The following is a 21,642-nucleotide window of genomic DNA, read 5'->3' as shown; positions in this document are numbered from 1 at the left end:
TGTGACGTGGCAAAATTAGTAATTTTGAAAAAATAACGATGGCATCCCGCTATCTATCAGCTGTCAAATTGTCAACACTCAACAGTTCGTTTCATGAAATCGCATAGTTTTTGTTTTGCAAAGGTAAATAAATATCTGTGACAACAAAAATACAAAGTCCTAATTCCTACCTAATGGTGTTTAGTACTTATTATAATACAAACAGGCATCGCTACTTTGATATAAAGTCTACTTGTTAGAAAACTGCAATGCATTCGTGGCTTAAGTTTTAGTTTTGCGTTTCAGGTGGGTGTGAAGAATGAGTAACCCGGAGAGAAAGGGCAAAATCCCGGATGCGCCTGTCCCTGCAGCGTTACCCGGGAACTTGCTCTCGAGTGTTGCGCCACCTACAGAGCTCCCAAACTTCATAACAGCGACCACTGCACCCGTAGACATGGTATGTATGCGGTGCTATTTGTTATGACTGTCACAGATAATCAGTGTGCGAGATTTGATTTGTTTACGTGCGAAACTTGGCATGTATTTCAGCATTAATAAAATGTTTTAATTTTAATATTAATGGCTTGGTGTTTAGTTTGAATAGTGGGTAGATTATGTTTCATATTACTTTTATTTTAAAATTTTACGGTATATGTTAATGCATGTGTAGTACAAGATCAGACATAGTTCCCATTGGGGTAGGAGACCACATAATTCCACTTGCTATCCATCTTTACAACTCACTTTTCCATTCTCATCAAAATCCCAACTAAATTCATTAGGTATTTTATTGTTATCATTTCTTTGTTTTTTTTTTAATTGCAGGCACAACCCGCCGCAGAGCCTGTGCCTGTTACACCTATTATAGTTCAGCAAAGAGAAGAACCTCAAAACATGGAGAATTTTAGGTGATACTTTTTTATGAATTCAGGACATATTTATTTAGATACTACCTACTATAATTTCTAAATATGAAGGTAACTTTTAATTCTACTAATTTGTCACTTTAGTTAGTCAGAGACCAAGATTTTTTGTTAGAGACTTAATAAAATAAATACCTATTAAATAATTTAATTGTTTTTTTTTTCAGTCCGGCAATTCCACTCAGCAAAGGAGAGCCAATGCTACCAATAAGGTCTCCAGAAGATTCACAGACTACGCAGTCGCCTGACTCTCTGCCTGCATCTACTCCTGAAATGGAGAGAATAGGTAAACTATACTTTTTTATAAGTATAAAAAATATATTTTTGTTTAGATTTACAATTTACCCTATACCCTAACGAGATCAATTAAGGGCTTTTAGAATGATGAAATAAAGACTAACAAAAATATAATTTGTCTTTGGTAAATGACTATATTAAGCAAGGTTGTCATTTCTTTTGTCAACCTATATAATAATATTGCATTATTATAATGTGCCCAATGTTAATAGATAAATAAAATCATTTACAATTAATTACAGATTTACTATCCACAAATGGTAACACTGGTAACTATACTGTTTTCTGATTGATTGGTTTGAAAATAGTTGCCATTTTAAGCTTGCAAAATGGCGACTAATATGTACAATTAAAAAATGTTTAATACATCTGGGGGTGCATACCACACTGATTGATTGTGACTTATTTTCTTGCAATATGATTTGAACTACCTCTGAGTGACATTTAGTTGATTATTGAGTTAATTCACAATCACAAATTAATATAATCTGTCAGACATAAAAATAAAAATTTAATAAATTTAATAATGCACATGTTTTCACATGCTTGTATCTAGCGGACCATATGCTTCTTAGAGAATTTTTGTTTATAATTATTTTTTCATACAATCTACACATTGTTGCTAGTGCCTCCTATTAAGGTTGAAAAGCTTGTGTTGGGAGACATAAAACCTACTAAATGTTGAAATAACCATGAATCCTTTACATATAACATAGGTCTGCACAAATTAAAAAATAATTTGCATGTCATTTCATCTGGTTTAATTTTCAGTGTGCAATTATCATGATTGCATGCTTTGCATTTAATCAGTTGATTCATTACTCAGACTATTGTGCATTACTATTATTCTTCTTCTGTTGTGTGGGTTGTGAGATGGATAACCAACCTCAGTAACCCTGGTGTCAGGGTTGCCACCAAAGGCAAATTCTCACAGAAGGTAAAGCTTTCCTTGGATGTCATTAAGTACTTGGCCAGACAATATTTCTATTAGATCTTTACCATTGAAGGTAAGTTTCTACGGCAAATTTTGCGTATTAAAATATAGCACTCAATATAGCAAATTTAAACCAGTTCGGCAAATAATAATCCAAATGTGCTAAAAATAATTTGCTAAACAAAATCCTACCATTAAACAGTATATTTCAATAATTTATTTTTATTGAATTTTACAACAGCTTCAATGCGCTGTAATAATTAGATCTCAAAGTACGGAAGCCAGTGTTGTGACATTCATTAGCATAGTGATGTAGTCGAGCTTAGGCTGATCGATTCTTTTCAATCTAACATTAATTTGTATGTATTTATTCTCCAGGGGATGTGATGCCTGGTAGTGCTCTGTTCACCTGGGTGAAGGGCGCAGTGTCCACCGGAGGGATTTTGCACCGAGTGGCAGAGAAAGCCAAGAGTTCAGTCGACTCCATGATCACAACACTTGATCCACAGATGAAGGAGTATCTTAGTGAGTGACTTTATTGTGTTAATTTCCAGTGCCAGTTCTGACAATCACCAACTTAATTGAGTATTTTCCTAGGTCAAAGATAAATTATGAAATTCTCAGTACTAAATAAAGATAGATCTAAAGGTAAAAAAAGTATTATTTTTTCTATTTAACTTATTTATGATTTTTAATAAAGAAAAATTTAATAATAAGTGCGACATTTTGTCACGTTTTTCTATGACGTCACAGGTTGCTTTTTCATACACATTCCATAGTAATTTCGTGTTAGTAAAAAGTAACTGAATTGTCTAGTTGGAAACTACCCTATTTTATTTTGACAGAACTCAAACCATCTTTTTCTTGTGGGAAATCTTATGGGAAAATCTTTGCCTCATAAGCATGACAAAGAATTGTTTAAAAATATATAAGATATTTTTTACAAAAGCTTCAAAAGTTTTTTCGATATGTAAATTATGAAAACGCCTATGCTTTGTGATTTTTCATGTTAATGTTTATTCATTAAACGATTTTACATTCCTTGATTAAGTCGCATAGAGAAACAAGAAGCATTTCTTTAAAAAAAAAAACTAAAAGTATGTGTTTGTTATAGAAAGTGGTGGTGACATATACGCAGTAGTCGCGTCGGATAAAGAAGTCAAAATATCACCAATAAGAGAGGCCTTCCAAGCAGTCTTCGGTAAAGCTACTATTGTGTAAGTAAAGTTTAATTAGAAGCATCTATTTTGTTCTAAAAGTAAGTAGAAGATTTTTATTGCAATGGAAATGATAAACCAAAAACAACAAAAAAAGGCAAGGTAAGGGTAACCGGTTTTTCTTAGTTGAAATTTGCTTATATTATACGTATAGTCACGAGTACTAATATGTCTACACTTTGAAACCATGTCACATTAACTTTATTGACAAATTAAACCGTAAGTCTCATTAAATGACAAATATGATAGTGCGACAAGGTTTTAAACTGGGCACATGATATTGCTCATGACTGTACGTAGGTACTCATGTAAGTACGTAGTTGTTATATGTCAGGAGCCATTGGCACCTCAATAATAACCCTGCCACCAGGTTTGATAAGGTTAGTCATCCATCTCACAATTCACACGATAAAAGATTGCTCATAATTCAGTTCGATATCTCTTTCATAGAATAAGGAATAATACGCTACGTATAGAACGGCAACCCTCGGCTCGGCTGAGCTAGGTTTACCTCACCGTCCTTTGGTCTTACTTTAGTCTTCAATCGTATGGCGTCGGACAGATGCGCGTGTACGATAACATCAATGTGTAGTGTCTCTGTGTACAACGAGTTTTTTTGTATGAAGTGTCCTGGGTGTGTTTATATTTAAAAATAATTGCTTACCTACTCATAAAAATAATCCTCATTCAGCCTTGTTTGTTGCAAATACTTTAACTAGAACTTTGTGAGTTTCCCTAAGCACAGGTGAGTGTTATGCATACAAAAAATCCTGTAACTATAAATCAACACAACATGGTCCAGTGATTGAGCGTTGGTCTCACGAAGTCCCAGGTTCGAATTCCGTTGGGGACATCATCACAAAAAACGCTTGTGATCCTTATTTTGGTTAGGACATTGCAGGTTGATCCCACTATTGTCCGAGATTAAGATGATCTGTGCTTTGGAGGGCACTTCAAGTAGTCGGTAGCTGCTATTTACGTAGTAAGTAACTACTTACTTACTACACATTACATGAGCGACTACTCGTTACATGAGCTACGACAGCAGCCTTACCGGCTCAATAGTAACCCTGACATCAGGGTGATTAGGTCGGTCGTTCACCTCATTTCCCATACGACAGAATAGGAAGAACGCAATGAGTACTGAGCGAGTTTCTAAGGTATAATATGTCTTGGGAAGGCACTCGCTGGGGTATTTTACTAATAAAACATCGGGCACTTATAGAATGATGCAGTCTGTATTATCAGTTGTTCAGGAAGAGAATTACAGTAGTGTTACCACCTTAATAATTATTATTATAAAATATATTTTATTTGGTGTTGCCAATAGTATAATATTGGTGCTGATTCCAGAACACACCATCTAATTTTTTTTTATATAATTTTTTAGAAAAGGGACAGGTAAAAACGAGAGGCATAAAATTTATGGAACACACTTCAATTTTAGGCAGGCATTAAAAAACCCACCCAAAATATTATATTGGCCAATAACCCGACAGAATTGACAGCACACGCCAAACGGGTTGCATATCGGCGAGAAGCCTATTTTATTCGCCCGGGTTATTCATTCATTTTATACTTAACAGTTGTCAAACATCTGTCGCTTTCCTTTTCGGCGGGTACGTAAATGACGGGTATAACTTGAAATAAAATTAGGAGGTGTCTGCAGGAATTGGGACCATTCTATTACTATACTATAAAAATAGGAGGAGCTATAAGCTTCGGAAGGCACGTTAAGCCGTTGGTCCCGGCTGCATTAGCAGTCGTTAATAACCACCAATCCGTACTGGGCCCGCGTGATGGTTTAAGGCCCGATCTCCCTATCCATCTATAGGGCAGGCCCGTGCCCCAGCAGTGGGGACGTTATTGGGGTGGTGATGATGATGATGACTATAAAAATTGTGGAACAGGGCACAAGATGCTTGTTCTGCTGCTGCAGAAACTTTTAAATTATAATATTCTTTTAATATTGTTATTTGAATTATTTTACCACCTTTTTAGTATTCTATGTGTTCTCGCAAATAAATTGATTTGATTTGATTATTTTCACAGTGGCTTCTCGGCTCAAAGCGATGTGACGGCTGAACAGCCGGTGGGGTATGCCGCCGCGTACGCAGCCGCCAAGCAACGCATAGCGCATCTCAGGTCGCTGCACAGCGAGTTAAATAACAACGTTCCCATCATCGCCGTCGAGAGCTTCCTTAACGAATCTATCAGTGATAGGTAAGATTTACAGTCTATACATACATAAACTGCCTATATACGCCCCACTGCTGGGCACAAGCCTCCCCTCAATCAACCGAAGGGGGTAAAAAATACTGTTTAAATGAAATAATTAGTATAAATATCTAACACGGGGACGGCGGGGACTACAATCTAATTTTATATGAAAAGTAATTGTTTTTTTAATTATTCACCAGGTGGTTCGACATAGCCCTGCTAGTACTATCACAGCCGTCACTGGGCATAGAGCTGCAGCTGCAGAGTCAAGGCACCCCGGTCCCGAGCCCGGCGGTGGCGGCGCTCCAAGCACACACGCCTGCAGACTACGCGCACGCGCAGACGGGATACAGCGCCACTGTCGGCTCCATTATGGCAGCTAGCTTGCAGGTATTATTTATACTTACACCTTCGTCTATAATGTTCACCCTACATCCTAATGCCGTGTCAAGGGCTTGGATATCAGTGTTGGTGTGTTCGGTCATCGACCTTACAACCTACTCGATCTCTCTATTTAAGAGCTGCGCTCTTGTTGGTGGAGTAATCGCCATTCCTCTCTTCCCGCCAAATCCTTCACCTCCTGATACGACACGAGCTGCACCTTCTCTTTTATTTGTTTCATAAATGTTCTCCTAGGTCTACCCCTTCCTCTCTTCCCTACCTACCCGATACTAACCTACTCGATAGAAGCAGAATTTACAGAAACGTCTTGCGATGAATGTCCGCCTTTTCGTTGAAGAATTATACGCATTTTTTTTTTACTAAACCAAGGTTTCCCAAAATGTTTTGATTCGCAACCAACGCGAAATGTTGTTTGCCATCTGTTTCATTTTCCAATTAAATTGGCTGTGATTTCCACTAGCTTCAACAAAACAATAAATTGCATAATTAATATAATACCTATCAATAAAGTTTCAAGGTGATAGTTTGGAAATTGGATAATGAAAATATGCCTGACGAAATTCCACATATAATAATAATAAGTGAAATAGTTGGGAAATTAAATGATGCCAATAATAATTGTTTCATCTTCATTTAGTTTTAGAGGGACAACCATCGCAAGATGAACCCACACCTCACCGAGATTCCCATGCTGATTTTTTTATAATTTTCTTTCACTTACTTAGATTACTAGATCTACAAATATTAAACAACTTCTACTTTCCCAGGTACCGCACACACAATGGCAGGAGGCGACAACTGGAGTATCAAGAAGGGAAATACTACTGCTTGCGGCCCGGTCCCTTGCAGGCTCTTATAAGAAGATGCTCGCTGTCTCCGCGGCGGAGGCCTAGCCTGAACTGATGAGCGATGACTCGCAATGTACGTATCCAACTATTTTCAAGGCTAGGCATTTACTAGGCAAATCTCTGGGCAATAAGACCTTTCTTAGTATTACTCTGTGATTGCGAAACAAACACTTCTCTCTCTGTCTCTTTCTCTCTGTCCCCCTCCCCCTCATTATTCACAAAAAGACAAAATATTCTAGGATATTTTTGCGTTCACGGTAAAAATTGACCACCAAAGTTCGACCTACCCACTAATATAAAGCTGCACTGCTATCTGTGAATTATTGTCTATGTCCGAGTTCGAACTCAAATGGATGGGGTATTTTTTGCAATTTTTTTTTATCTTGTAGGCTATTAAACTATACGGGCGCACTTGGTCGCGATCGACCGAGCGCCGCCTTGATGGGGACCTGTGGACGGTGGTCGGGGGACCGCCGTCCACAACATAGGTCTCGTGCTGTAGGGCTCCCCAAGTGTTCCGGGCAGCCCTCGGTGGAGGGGGAGGCGCTTGACGCGCTCCCATGGGCGCTGAGCCCTAAAGGGCATCCGCCGGCGGGGACGCAGTGGTGTGCAATTGCGTTCCCGTATCCCCGCCACACGGCGGCAAAGAGGAACACCGTTGGGTTTTAGTGGGTATACCGGGTGGCGACACCCGGGGAGTCCTACATAACCACGTCGTCCCCCCGGGCGGCGTGGTATGCGTAACGCATTTCCCAATGTCAAAAAAAAAGGCTATTAAACTATCTAAAACCTTTAAAAATAATAAATAACTGACGTAAACTTTCTCAATAGCACGACAATGGTATCGATTTAGGCTACCACCAACTTAATTTGCCAGCAGTAAAACTAGCTGCAGCTCTTTCTTGTAACTATTGTAAGTGAAGGACGGCAGTAATTTAAGAGCTGTCAATCTAAAATTAGGTTAAGTTTATCTCCGTCAACAAGGCGCCATTATATTTTATCTAAATGTAGGAAAATTAATATATTTCTCTATTTATTATTGTTCCAGAAATTCGAATGGAGGCCACTGGCAGAAGTCTTAAATATCTCATAAATATTATTTAAGTGTATATAGATTTATAAAGTTATTATGTTATAGAAAATTAAGAAATATATTATGTATTATTGGGGCCAACGCCAATGTTGTATTTTATTCATTAGACAAGAAACATTATTTAAATAAACTTACAAGCGGATCACCTGGGGGGTTAAAATGGCCACATCGAAGCAATTCATCTAAGAAAGCAATGTTACAAATTGACATTTGCGCATAAAAGTAAGTGTGGCCATTTTAACACCTGATTATTCGAAAGATTGCTCCGTGCTTCGGAAAGCACGTTAAGCCGCATGGTCCCGGTTACTACTTACTGATGTAAGTGAGTAATTGTTACATGAGCCATGTCAGGGGCCTCTGGCGGCTAAATAATAACCCTGACACCAGGGTAGGTGAGGTTCGTAATTCACTTCACAACCCACATGATAGAAATTCACTTCACAACCCACATGATAGAATATTTAGCTTTCGTGGTGCACGTCGGATCCTACCGTATACTCCCACTCATACAAAATGAGTTGTCACATACCTCTGAAATTGCATTTCTCGGGAATGTGGGTTTCCTCACGATGTTTTCCTTCACCGCTGAGCACGTGATAATCATTTATAATCCAAACATGAATTCGAAAACAAATTCGACAATCATTGGTTTAGGCCTGTGTTGGATTCGAACCTGCGACCTCAAAGTGAGAGGCAAGTGTTCTACCAACTGGGCTACCACGGCTTAACTGTTCGGTGGCGCAGCGGTAAACGCGCTCGGTCTGAGATTGTTGAAGTTAAGTAACTTTCGCAAAGGCCGGTCATAGGATGGGTGACCACAAAAATAAAGTTTTCATCTCGAGCTCCTCCGTGCTTCGGAAGGCACGTCAAGCCGTTGGTCCCGGCTGCATTAGCAGTCGTTAATAACCACCAATCCGCACTGGGCCCGCGTGGTGGTTTAAGGCCCGATCTCCCTATCCATCCGTAGGGAAGGCCCGTGCCCCAGCAGTGAGGACGTTAATGGGCTGGTGATGATATACGTATAATTGTTCCATTTTTTGCAATTTCTATATCAAGGCCTTGAGACCACTGATGCATAGTATGATTACTTATAGAGCTAGACCAATGTCCGAGACCTTTGAATGGCTACGTATTATCGCCACTGTTTTGAAGTACTTATTACATTATATTACCTGCAGCAGTAGCCGCGATATCAGGGTCATAAAATTAACGATGTGATAAAGAAAACATCAATTATTTTATCAAAGGACACGTGGTAATCACTGAATTGTATTTGTGTTTGTTCGGACCATAACCAGGTATACATAAACATAAAATTGCCTATGAACGCCCCCCTGAGCTAGGCACATACATCCCCTCAATTAACCGGACGTAATATTGAGCATACTTGGTTGTGACATTTAAACCACCCGGACTTACGAGCGACATAAGGGGCGCAACGCGCTTGCGCGCCTTTACAAGGTTACAGCAACAGGTCTGCGCGCCGCTACAAGGTTACAGCAACGGGTCTGCGCGCCGCTACGAGGTTACAGCAACGGGTCTGCGCGCCGCTACAAGGTTACAGCAACGGGTCTGCGCGCCGCTACGAGGTTACAGCAACGGGTCTGCGCGCCGCTACAAGGTTACAGCGACGGGTCTGCGCGCCGCTACGAGGTAAATGTCACAACCAATACTCCATTCGCTACTTCACTGCGCTGCTTTTACGGTTAGTAGCCGGGACCAACTCTTCCGATGCACGGAATCATCTTACTTTATCGGTCAATTAGGTGAATCAGCCTGCAATGTTCTAGTCAAACAAAGGACAGTGATTTTGACTGTGGACCCTACAACCCTAGTGGGCCCTATAATCCTAGTGAGCTTTTTTGACGTGACAATAGGGTGTGATTCGAACCTCGGTTAGGGGCGTCGTTTGTGAGGAAACAACGCCCTGAGCCAAGGTTCGCGCCCAGCTGTGAACCCTCAGGCCAGGTGTTTTAAATTTTGCACCGAGTGGGAATCCGTAGTGCTCCCCATTTGTCCAGCCAAGTAGTAATGCCATCTGCGGCGAACATGCAATAAGTAATGACGCGAGCGGAGATGTACACCAATTACCGCGAGGGAGAGAGCGACATAGCGTCTTTCTGTCTCATTCTCTCGCACCCTGTGATTCTCACATCTCCACTCCACTCGTCTCCATTCATTAGTGGAACCCACCATTTTATTTAAAAGTAGTAGGTAAGTAATATAACATATAAGTTTTTTCTTAAAGTACTAAGTTCTTATAGCTATAGCAGATTATGTGACGTAAAATGATCTACACAATAAATGCATTTTATCTGTTATTTTCAGTGATGTATGATCCTGTAAATCCTTGGGTTGTAAATGTATATTGTAGATATAACTTGGTATAAATATAGAGGTGTGGCCGAATACTAATCAAACCGTGGCAGTGAGGTGAGTAAACCACAGCCAAGTTATTTAAAAATGCAAATAATAAATATGATCCATTCATTTGTGAAAGATATAAGGTACCTTTATACATACAAATACATAAATTTACCTCTATTTGCGTATTTTCCATAGTTTCTGCTTACCCCGGTGGGAAATAGGCACCTATAGGCACCTATAGGTATAAAAGAAAAGAAAAACAAAACTAAAATGTTAAGTATTTGACAGTGAAGCAAAGTTCAACCGAATTATTTAACGCGTAATTGGATTCTAATAGAAAAAAAGAAAATGTTTTTCATTACTTTTGGATCTGGCTTTATTTAGTAATCAGAATTTCATAAAGATCAAAACAAAACACCTCGTTTTACACAGACACTGCACATTGACGTTATCGTACACGCGCATTTGTGTGTGTGACGTCTGACACGATACGAATTCGCGCTTTTGCCCTACGGTTGAAATACTAAATACCGAGGGGAGTGAGGTAAACCTAGCTCAGCTGCTGGGAAGCGGAGAGTCACCGTTCTATACGTAGTATTATTCCTTATTCTATGCTTCAGGCTAGGACATCCAATTCCTAAAGAACAATTTTCCAGATAAACCAACAATGAAAGTACTCGCTGTCTTCGCGGCCGTCGTTGCCGTGGCAACCGCCGCCTACAGTCCGGTGGCTACCTGGACCCTGGAGGAGCTCAGTGCGGCCATCAGCAACCCTGACACGGACCCTGCACATGTACCCTACCTTGCTGCGGGCCTCAACACTATTATGGCTGGTCTTCACGCGGGTTCCCAACAGGTATACCGACATTATAAAGTCACAACCAAGTTGAACCAACCGCCTCCGTGGTCCAGTGTCAAGCCAAAGCGAAGGCTTAGCGATTTTACGATCTGAAACACGGAAGAAGCCGAAATAGACTAATAACTAAAGACTAGTAGACGGCCATCCATATTACACATATAATCTTCAGACCGATTTATTACAAATATAATCTTTTTCCACACTTGCAGACGTCCGTGGTGATCTCCATGCCGATCCAGCAGACAGTGACCCTTGACGAGCTCACCTCTGCACTGCATGACCCCGCTACCCACCCCGCAATTATACCCTACCTCGAAGAAGCCCTCAACCAGCATATGCAGGACATGTTCAACGGAGAAGAGGGAGTAAGTTGCACCAGTCCGTGCTTGCATTAACTTCTTTCACGCTAAGGTTGCCTGGCAGAAAAAGCCGCCTATTGTGCTTATGTTTTTATTCGTATGTTTATGTCCTTTGTATATGTCGTTGTGCAATAAAGTATTATTGGTTGGTTTGTTGCGTAATTTGTTTCTGTTATATCCACGTACAAAAATTGGAGATGTCCATAGAAAAGGTTTAGTACAGTCTACTCTGAACCGGCGTGCGTGAATATGGAGGAAGAGATTCGGAGTACTTACACATGAATATGTGCCGCCGTGTGTAGGCGCCGTTACCGAAACAACAGCTGAGTGTACTTAAATGTACTAATATTTCCGAAATTAGAAAGAAAAAAGGATTTAATTCTCTGATGAACGCCACAATCCAACCTTACCTTACACAACAAAAATACATAAAACAGTTACCCAACAATACTCAAACATCTCCGCAGTATTATCCCGTTTTTCACAGGGTCCGCTTACCTAAACTGAAGATTTGACAGGTCCGGTTTTTTTACAGAAGCGACTGCCTGTCTTACTTTCCAACCCGCGAAGGGCAAATCAGCCCAATATAGGTTAGGTCACAAACCTCCGAAAACCAACAATGCTCAAGTGGAGCGCGTTCAAAAGAATAAGGACTACCCCCTGGCGGTGGTCTTACAGGAGACCTTCAGTAGAAGAAATCCTCCTAATCTCCAATTGTTTATCCTCAGAACACGATCGAGCTGAACATCCCTGCTATGGAAGTGAACATCTGGTCCCTGGATCAGCTTTCTCAGGCCATCGAGAACCCTGAGACGGACCCTGAGCTGCTCATCTACTTGCACCACGCCCTCAACCAGCTCATGACTGACATTTTCGCCGGCAATAATGTTGTAAGTATTATTTCATAGGGCCTTATTACACTAACCAATCCATCGGGCCCAATGCGGCAGTGGGTGGGTGGGGTCACGATTTCGCCATAAATTGTATACCTACACACGATGGATCGGGTTAAGGCTTATATATTGTGGCAATTTACATAAGTACGTAGTTGTTTCATTAGCCATGTCAAAGGGCAAGTTTTAACCCCCCTGCTCAACTTTTAAGACCAATGCAGCAACTTTTTTGAACTAATTAAATCTAAATTCTGACTCAACTTTAAAAAGCATTACTATTTTCTATATTGACAGCCCGACTGCTGAGATTGGTGTTGAATCGCGCAACCAACAACTTAACTTTAACTTAACAGGACTAAAACTAGCTGCCTCTCTTTCTTGCACGTATTGTAAGTGAAGGACGGCAACAATTTAGGAGCTGTCAAACTAAAATTAGGTTAAGTTTGTATCCGCTCTTAGGCACTAATATCGCCGATAAATCTCTTCCTAAATGTTCTTTTCCAGCACGAAATCGCCGTGATCACACCTCCTGGTGTGATATCCACCGTCCCAGAGCCTGCCGTCACCCCTGAGGAGCCTAAGCCTCCGATGCCAGTCTTTCCTCTCCCTGTGGAGACCCCTGGCCCTGAGAGTCCTCCGATGCCAATCTTCCCTATTCCTGTGGAGACCCCTGGCCCTGAGATACCAATGCCAATCTTCCCTCTCCCTGTGGAGACTCCTGGACCTATAAACCCGATACCCGTCTTCCCTGTCGTAGAACCCGAACCTGTAGCGCCCGTGGTACAGTCTAGTCCTCTTGTGCAGATCATCGTTAATGTCAACGCTGCACAGGTACGTTATAATTGTTTTAAGTTTACGCGGTTATTATCATAATTAAAACACGTAATAACGGGTTTTTACCGCGTTTAAAGCAGGAATATGAGACTCCCGATATTTCGACACTGTTGCAAGTGCCATGATCACGGGATGACTGATGGGATTGGAGTGGAGTAGGTAGATCCATAATTTTCTACAGGCAGACATATAGCTGTCTACCATCTTTCTTTGCCGTTTGTTTACGTATTTAATATCGGAATGTTCGGAATCGGAGTCTCATATCCCTGCTTTAAACGCGGTAAGAACCCGTTAAAATATTATGTGTTTTAATTAGGTACGTTATATGTATTTTTATATCATAATCAAATACTTACAAATTACTCAATAGTCTGGCGATCAAGAAATCCAATTATTCCAATTGGGGTAGTTAGAGGTATATCCTTCGCAAGAAGAACTAAAAACCCATACCTCACCGAGCTTTCTATTAGACCAATGTGATAGGCGGTGAGCCGTATCGCCGTCTATAATAGTCGAGTCAACTGAGTTAGTGAAAAAATTGGTGCAAGTCCGGAGCTGGTGTTCGAAGCGGCGCTTTTCGCTTGAGAAGGAAACCCTTGTACCACAGGACCACAGTAGACTCAAAATCAAAATAGGCTAAGAAAGAAAAATGTATTTTTCAGCAAGCGCCTTCAGCCCCCGCGCCGGTCATCACACCTGAGCCAGTAGTGGTGGGCCCATCTCCCGCCATAATCGACTCCCTGCCCGAAGACCAGCACATCCTCGCCATTGGACCCTGGGCATAAGCCTTACTTACTTATAATATTCTATAATATGTGGCCATAGACAGTAAGAGAGAGAAAATATTACGATCTATATATTTTTAAAGATACATGCAGATTTTATAAAATGGTTTTTGTTTTTATTGAAAGAGAGATTGAAATAAACTTATGTGGATTTGTACTTACAACCCAAACTAAGCTTAACCTAATCATACAGTAACCTCTACCGGCAGCTTAGGCGAAACTATAGGACAGGCTTTGGGGTTTTCTAGCGGATTCTGTAGGTCTCGAAAAGATCCCGAACAGTATCTCACTTATCACTACGACACTCGCTTGTACACTCCACATTTGATAACACACGACCTTTATTTGGTATCCTGTAAACATCATAACTTCAGGTTGATAAGTTCGGTCATCCTCCTCACAACCCATAAGATAGAAGAAGAAATACATAAGTACATAAGATCACGCCTATTTCCCGTTAGGGTAGGCAGAGACCAAGGAATTGCAGTTACTACGATCCGTGTGCGTTACCCCAACAAGAAAGTATCTCCTAGAGTTATATGAGTAGAACGTATAGTTGGTGCCTTATCTGCTGTAAATGTGCCCCCACATAAAAAATGTGTGCCCCCTGTCGTTTCGAAAAAAAATCGAAAAAACGATTCTTGCTGGGGTAACGTTTTTCTAGCAGGAAAATTCTAAACGAATGATCGGAGAGAGAAAAACTGTGCATGGCCAGATAGCTTATATGTGTGCCAAAATGTGCCCCCAAAAATAAAATCTGTGCCCCTTCAGATTTTCGAGATATTGCATTTCCTGCTGGAGTAACGTTTTGATGAATAGTATATCTCTAAAACCATTGCATGTGCCCCTGTAGAATAAACATACGCGAGTAGCTCTTAATGTGTGCCCCTTTGTGCCCCAATTAGATTTTAGAAAATATTTATAGTTTTCAAGTTATCGCGGTTTTATGAAAACCCGAAAAAACATCGCAGCGCCTAAATGAGACAAGGCATAACTTCGCTGAAAACTGTATTCGGTCTTTCTTGACGCTAATAATAACCATACAAAGTTTCAAAAATGTTCATGCATGCGTTTTTGAATAATCTTGCTAAAAGTAAAAACGATGGTGTCATAACTTTGACGGCAAAATACAAGGAACTGGCACAATCCCAGATGTGTAGGTGTAAACCAAAATCTTGTGCCTTTAGTCAAAAATATATGGTGAAAATATTGAGCTTCAAATGTTACGCATTAAGTAAATATAAACAAAAAACCAAAATATGTAAACAACGGCTGGTTATCCGACCAAATCTGAATGACTACTAAAAAGCGACGGATTCATACATATCGATGACCTTCTTTACTTTACTCACTAACCGGTTCACACGTGTTGTGCCTGAGTACACTGAAGTAGAAAAGTAATAACTAATAAAATAAAGTTGTCATTGGATTATATTTTAATAGCTGTTTCTATGACCTTACACATGATTAAGTACATTTATAAGAGCCATTTTCAAATAAAATGTACATGTGACTAACATGCTCAAAATCGTGACCAAACTGTTTTGTGACATACCTGTATTTTTATACTAATGTAAGTCACATTTATTGTAAAGCAGAGTTAAAACTATGTTTCATTTATATAGTCACAAGGTGCATTTAATATATTTTTTAATTAGCCCTCAAAACTTTTGAACGCGACTGTAAGGACAACAGCTTAGGTATAATACGTCCAATAAAGAAGGTCCTCGTTAAGTATGAATCCGTCGCTTTTTAGTAGTCATTCAGATTTGGTCGGATAACCAGCCGTTGTTTACATATTTTGGTTTTTTGTTTATATTTACTTAATGCGTAACATTTGAAGCTCAATATTTTCACCATATATTTTTGACTAAAGGCACAAGATTTTGGTTTACACCTACACATCTGGGATTGTGCCAGTTCCTTGTATTTTGCCGTCAAAGTTATGACACCATCGTTTTTACTTTTAGCAAGATTATTCAAAAACGCATGCATGAACATTTTTGAAACTTTGTATGGTTATTATTAGCGTCAAGAAAGACCGAATACAGTTTTCAGCGAAGTTATGCCTTGTCTCATTTAGGCGCTGCGACGTTGTTTCGGGTTTTCATAAAACCGCGATAACTTGAAAACTATAAATATTTTCTAAAATCTAATTGGGGCACAAAGGGGCACACATTAAGAGCTACTCGCGTATGTTTATTCTACAGGGGCACATGCAATGGTTTTAGAGATATACTATTCATCAAAACGTTACTCCAGCAGGAAATGCAATATCTCGAAAATCTGAAGGGGCACAGATTTTATTTTTGGGGGCACATTTTGGCACACATATAAGCTATCTGGCCATGCACAGTTTTTCTCTCTCCGATCATTCGTTTAGAATTTTCCTGCTAGAAAAACGTTACCCCAGCAAGAATCGTTTTTTCGATTTTTTTTCGAAACGACAGGGGGCACACATTTTTTATGTGGGGGCACATTTACAGCAGATAAGGCACCAACTATACGTTCTACTCATATAACTCTAGGAGAAACTTTCTTGTTGGGGTAACGCACACCTACGATCCTGACACACCATTTTCGATTCTACCACTCTCATCAAAGGCTTCATGCAAGCTTGTCAGTTAAGAGTACTCTTGACTTTAAAACAAAAAAAAGGAAGATTATTTTTAATTTGCTTTAATAACTTAAAGAAAATTCCCTTCATCGACTTTTACGAAGCGTCATGCTCGGAATGATAAGCTACTTTAAGTATGGATAAATACTACTGAATCTAAAACTATATCTGAATTGCCATAAATATTAAATTATGATACGAAAGGCTGCTTATTAGTTTATCGATTAATGATTTTAGGTAGACTATGACGTAGATACCTTATAATCGACGAATGATTTTAAGGACAAATTATAAAAAGATGGGTAGGTAAGTTACCTTAATTTATTGGTAAACAATATATATCACATTGATCTAAGTACCTAGATATATGTCACACTCATCGTTTCCTTACAGTGACACAGTCGGGTAAAAACTACTTATTAAAAATCGAATTTGTATTTTTTGTTAACAAAACCTCGTAATACACAGTGTGTATTGTGTATTACACACACTAGTTTCAATCCAGATAGTAAACTGAGGTTCAATTTTTACTCAGAATGAGATTAATAATTGAAAGAAATCGAGGTTTTGTTAAAAGAAAATCACCACTGGATAGGGCTGGGACCAAATAAAAATCATAGAACTTCTCTCGAGGTCTTGGGTTGCCTTTTTTTATTTTATTATTCTTTTTTATGCCCTGTACCCAGCAGTGGGACGTATATAGGCTATTTATGTTATGTTATACGTATCGAGTGCACTGCACGTACCTACTCTTCCCATGGCTTTTGAATCTAAGGTAAACGCTCCTATTACCGCCAGGTTAAGCTATGCTCTGATTACCTCTCAGAAATTAAGTACTTCTGTATTTGCTAGTGCAGCTTATTTATTTTATTTGTATTGTTATGACTGTCTTCTGCTAAACACATCAAGAATTTTTAATTTTGAGTGAATATTTTGGATAAAAAATAATTTTATGTCCGAAAACTCACTTTCCTCTATTACCGCCACATAAATTGCGGTTTCTTTCTATTACCGCCTTTGCTGCATCGAATACCGCCAACGAGATATCTAACCAACTATTCAGGTACAATAAAATACTTTATTTAAAAAAAAAGTTGTTTTTACCACTGTTAATGTAGTTAATAGATACATAAATTGGGAAGGCACTGTCTCTCAAAATACAGGTTCACCTAGTTTGAAAGACAGCGTTCCAACAAAAACTGTAAACGAACTGTTTTCAATAATCATCATCATCAACAGCCGTATGACGCCCACTGCTGGGCATAGGCCTCCCCCAAGGATCTCCACAACGATCGGTCCTGCGCTGCCCGCATCCAGCGGCTTCCCGCCACCTTCACCAGATCGTCGGTCCACCTTGTAGCGGGCCTACCCACTGAGCGTCGTCCGACACGTGGTCGCCACTCCAGAACCTTTCCGCCCCAGCGGCCATCGGTTCTCCTCGCTATGTGTCCTGCCCACTGCCACTTCAGTTTTGCAATTCTCCGAGCTATGTCGGTGACTTTAGTTCTCCTGCGGATCTCCTCATTTCTGATTCGATCAAGCAGGGAAATACCGAGCATAGCTCTCTCCATTGCCCGCTGAGCGACACCGAGCCTCCTCACGAGACCCATAGTAAGCGGCCACGTCTCACTGCCGTAGGTCATCACTGGCAACACGCGCTGGTCAAAGACTTTCGTCTTGAGACACTGGTATTTTGGACGAGAAGATATTCCGCAGCTTCCCGAACGCTGCCCATCCGAGTTGGATCCGACGAGAGATCTTTTTCTTGAAGTTGGACTTACCTAACTGGATTATTTGTCCTAGGTAAATGTACTGGTCTACAACTTCGAGTGTAACGTTCCCAACCTGAACTGGAGTGGGTGCGACATGGTCGTTGGACATAATTTTTGTCTTTGCCATGTTCATGCTAAGACCCACTCGTTGGGATGCGTTACTGAGATGCTCGAGCATGGTGTTCAGTTCTTCCAGGGTCTCAGCCATTAGGACTATATCATCGGCAAATCGAAGGTACGTCAGGTACTCACCGTTGATGTTGATGCCAAATCCTTTCCAGTCCAGAAACTTAAAAATATCCTCCAATGCAGCAGTGAACCGTTTCGGAGAGATGACATCTCCCTGTCTCACTCCTCGCTGCAGTTGGATCGGATTAGAGCTCTGGTTCTGTACTCGAACTGACATAGTGGCATTTTGGTAGAGGTCCCTTAGCTTTTCGATGTACCTATGGTCCACTTGGCACCTCTGAAGAGACTGCAACACCGCCCAGGTCTCGATCGAATCAAAGGCTTTCTCATAGTCCACAAACGCCAAGCAAAGTGGCAGATTATATTCTTCGGTCTTCTGTATAACCTGCCGCAGCGTATGGATGTGGTCTATGGTGCTAAAGCCTTTTCGGAAACCGGCTTGTTCGGGAGGCTGGAAGTCGTCAAACCTGCAAGCGAGACGATTCGTAATGACCCTCAAAAACAACTTGTAGACATGGCTCAGAAGCGAGATAGGTCTGTAGTTCTTCAGTAGGGCTTTATCACCTTTCTTGAAGAACAGGACCACCTCGCTTCCGCTCTATGCCCTCTGCGTTTTGCCCTGAAATATGACGGAATTGAAGAGCCTCTGGAGGGCTTTGAGTATTGGCGTTCCGCCCGCTCTCAGAAGTTCTGCTGTGATTCTGTCATCTCCTGCCGCTTTGTTGTTTTTGAGCTGTTTGAGGGCCATCCTAATCTTGTACAGGCTGACGTCCGGGATATCTTCAGTGTAGTGTCGGGTAAGCTTGGCTCGAGGGTCTCGAGCCATGTTTTCGCCTGATGTTTTCGTGGAATATAGCTGTCTATAGAAACTCCCAATCTCCCTCAGGATTTCAGGAGTCGACGAAATGATTCTGTATGAGGAGTTTTCAATAAACTTTATTATTATTGTTATTTTTTTATTAAATGAATTATGACATAAACTACAGAAAAATCTTTTGGTTTCAGAATATACTTTATTGCACTTAACAACTAGTTACATCACAAACAAGAAATGGACGTTTACAAGGGTGGACTTATCTCTAAGAGAGATCTCTTCCAGCCAACCCAGAGGTAGTATTAGAGTAACTGCGGAAGAATAAAAAGAGGTGCAATATATTAAATACATTATAATAATTATATCTACATATAAAACCGTTTAAAAATATATATATACACAAACATATGCCTAAGCCTCTATAAATATATACACATATAAAATATACTATACCTACATACATACCTATTATATATATAACAATATACTTAGACTACGAATACTCTATGGATAAAAAGTGCTCTTTGACTCTCTTCTTAAAAATTAGGTTTCATAGATTTATATACATAATTGACGTCTGTCTCTGTCCATCCGTCTGTCTCTGTCTATCCGTCTGTATCTCTGCCGGTCCGTCTGTCTCTGTCTATCCGTCTGTCTCTGTCCGTCCGTCTGTCCATCCGTCTGTCTCTGTCCGCCCGTCTGTCTCTGTCCGTCCGTCTGTCTCTGTCTGTCCTTCTGTCTCTGTCTATCCGTCTGTCTCTGTCCGTCCGTCTGTCTCTGCCTGTCCTTCTGTCTCTGTCTGTTCTTCTGTCTCTGTCCGTCCGTCTGTCCTTGTCCGTCCGTCTGTCTCTACCTGTCCGTCCGTTTCGGTCTGTCCGTCCGTCTGTCTCTATCTGTCCGTCCGTTTCGGTCTGTCCGTCCGTCTCTGTCAGTCCGAAGAATAATGCATCACCGTGTCTATAAATCATAAGAGGGAATCTATGGTGGTGGTAATAGAAACATGTATGTAATTTCTGTGTTTCAATTTCCGCCACATAAAAATTAGCCTTAAGAAAACAAATAAATATTCAAAATGAGAGCTACGTATGTAATAACCAGTTTCAAAGCATATTTTAATAAATATATAAAGTATTTAAATTAGAAATTCATAATTACTTCAACTACTTGTTCATACATTTCTTAAAAAAATACATTAACTTATATGCAGCACAGGATACTTGAATTCCACCAAATGTGTGGCGTTATTAGATTTTAATATAGTTCATGAACCATACTATAAAATAAGATGATAACATTATGAATGATTGGGCATGTTACCTTAAATAACTAAAAAATACAAATATCATACAAATATCGATCGCCGCCATAGGTGGCGGTAATAGTAACCAAACTGCAAATGTATGCTTCTATCACCGCCACATTTTAAAACTCAAATTAATCATTTAAAACTAACACAAATATCAAATATAGCATGCTTTCTCAGTTCTTAAACGTATTAACAAGTAGTTATAATTACTAAAATGAAGAAAAATATGTTTCATCGGACACAAAACCTTAAGAAAAAAATGTTGTATGCTTATGCATTTCAGTAGTGGCTTGTATGGAGCGCGTTGCTTGAGCGGACACTGCACACTTACAGACCAATCACAAATTAGACTGTTGTTGCCCACGCTCAGGGGTATGTTCGTTTCATGGTCAATTAATACATGTATCTTTTGACATTTGAATCAATTTTCTATCTCGGACACAATTCAAAATATCCGCAATTTAAAAATGGTGGCGGTAAACGATGTCGATTTTTGGGTGGCGTTAATAGGAGCGTTTACCTTACTTTCGGACAGTCCGGTGATCAGCCTGCTGTCACATTGGGGACCTACAGTCTCACCAGCTGCGTCACCATCTCCGGGCAGCCCGAACCACCACGCACCGTGCGGCAGGCATTTGTTAGTAGAGTGCAATTACGCCTCACCTCTAGAGAATTAAACCCTAAAGTTCCTAAAAGGAATTTCGTTGGATAAACGAAAGGGTATCCGTACATTTCCTTGTAGAGGAATCTCAAGAAGGCCTTATCCACCGAAAAGGAAAGGGCCGATGATTGACAACTGTTAATTTTAATAAAACGAATGAATAACCCGGGCGAATAAAATAGGCATCTCGCTCATATGCAACCCGTTTGACGTGTGTTGTCAACTTAATACTGTCGGGTTATTGGCGAATATAAAAATTTGGAAGGGCTTTTT

General features: G+C 40.2%; 2 protein-coding genes across 8 annotated transcripts; both read left to right on the top strand.

Moving 5' to 3' along the window:
- The first annotated feature begins 46 nt into the window (after positions 1–46).
- On the top strand, positions 47–8,000 carry LOC126374393 (protein PRRC1-like). Of its 2 annotated transcripts, XM_050021020.1 has the most exons (11): positions 47–123; positions 286–436; positions 805–887; positions 1,070–1,188; positions 1,442–1,468; positions 2,512–2,658; positions 3,248–3,350; positions 5,403–5,573; positions 5,771–5,960; positions 6,740–6,893; positions 7,869–8,000. In XM_050021020.1, exons 2-10 carry the CDS (start codon positions 299–301, stop codon positions 6,863–6,865), a joined length of 1,104 nt encoding a protein of 367 aa, XP_049876977.1. In that variant the 5' UTR covers positions 47–123; positions 286–298; the 3' UTR covers positions 6,866–6,893; positions 7,869–8,000. The 2 variants fall into 2 exon arrangements, with proteins under 2 accessions (XP_049876977.1, XP_049876978.1); XM_050021021.1 differs by lacking the exon at positions 1,442–1,468.
- Positions 8,001–9,298: 1,298 nt separating this feature from the next.
- On the top strand, positions 9,299–14,116 carry LOC126374407 (uncharacterized). Of its 6 annotated transcripts, XM_050021050.1 has the most exons (7): positions 9,350–9,406; positions 9,503–9,566; positions 10,937–11,136; positions 11,349–11,504; positions 12,227–12,388; positions 12,896–13,222; positions 13,888–14,116. In XM_050021050.1, the coding sequence occupies exons 3-7, from the start codon at positions 10,948–10,950 to the stop codon at positions 14,008–14,010; spliced, it is 957 nt and encodes a 318-aa protein (XP_049877007.1). In that variant the 5' UTR covers positions 9,350–9,406; positions 9,503–9,566; positions 10,937–10,947; the 3' UTR covers positions 14,011–14,116. The 6 variants fall into 6 exon arrangements, with proteins under 6 accessions (XP_049877006.1, XP_049877007.1, XP_049877008.1 ...); XM_050021049.1 differs by lacking the exon at positions 9,503–9,566 and having other exon boundaries at positions 9,299–9,502; XM_050021051.1 differs by lacking the exon at positions 9,503–9,566 and having other exon boundaries at positions 9,354–9,470.
- Positions 14,117–21,642: the final 7,526 nt, after the last annotated feature.

This window comes from Pectinophora gossypiella, chromosome 17 (genome assembly GCF_024362695.1).
Source record: "Pectinophora gossypiella chromosome 17, ilPecGoss1.1, whole genome shotgun sequence".
Lineage (NCBI taxonomy): Eukaryota > Metazoa > Arthropoda > Insecta > Lepidoptera > Gelechiidae > Pectinophora > Pectinophora gossypiella.
Note: the sequence above shows the minus strand (reverse complement) of the source record. Positions and strands in the feature narration are given on the sequence as shown.

Bases quoted from the DNA above. Each gene is read 5' to 3' on its own strand.
- LOC126374407 (XM_050021049.1), top strand. From the start codon at position 10,948: ATGAAAGTACTCGCTGTCTTCGCGGCCGTCGTTGCCGTGGCAACCGCC. The intron at 11,505-12,226 runs GTAAGTTGCACC...GTTTATCCTCAG, and splicing joins TGTTCAACGGAGAAGAGGGA to AACACGATCGAGCTGAACAT. The intron at 12,389-12,895 runs GTAAGTATTATT...GTTCTTTTCCAG, and splicing joins TTTTCGCCGGCAATAATGTT to CACGAAATCGCCGTGATCAC.
- LOC126374393 (XM_050021020.1), top strand. From the start codon at position 299: ATGAGTAACCCGGAGAGAAAGGGCAAAATCCCGGATGCGCCTGTCCCT. The intron at 1,189-1,441 runs GTAAACTATACT...AATTAATTACAG, and splicing joins TCCTGAAATGGAGAGAATAG to ATTTACTATCCACAAATGGT. The intron at 5,574-5,770 runs GTAAGATTTACA...ATTATTCACCAG, and splicing joins AACGAATCTATCAGTGATAG to GTGGTTCGACATAGCCCTGC.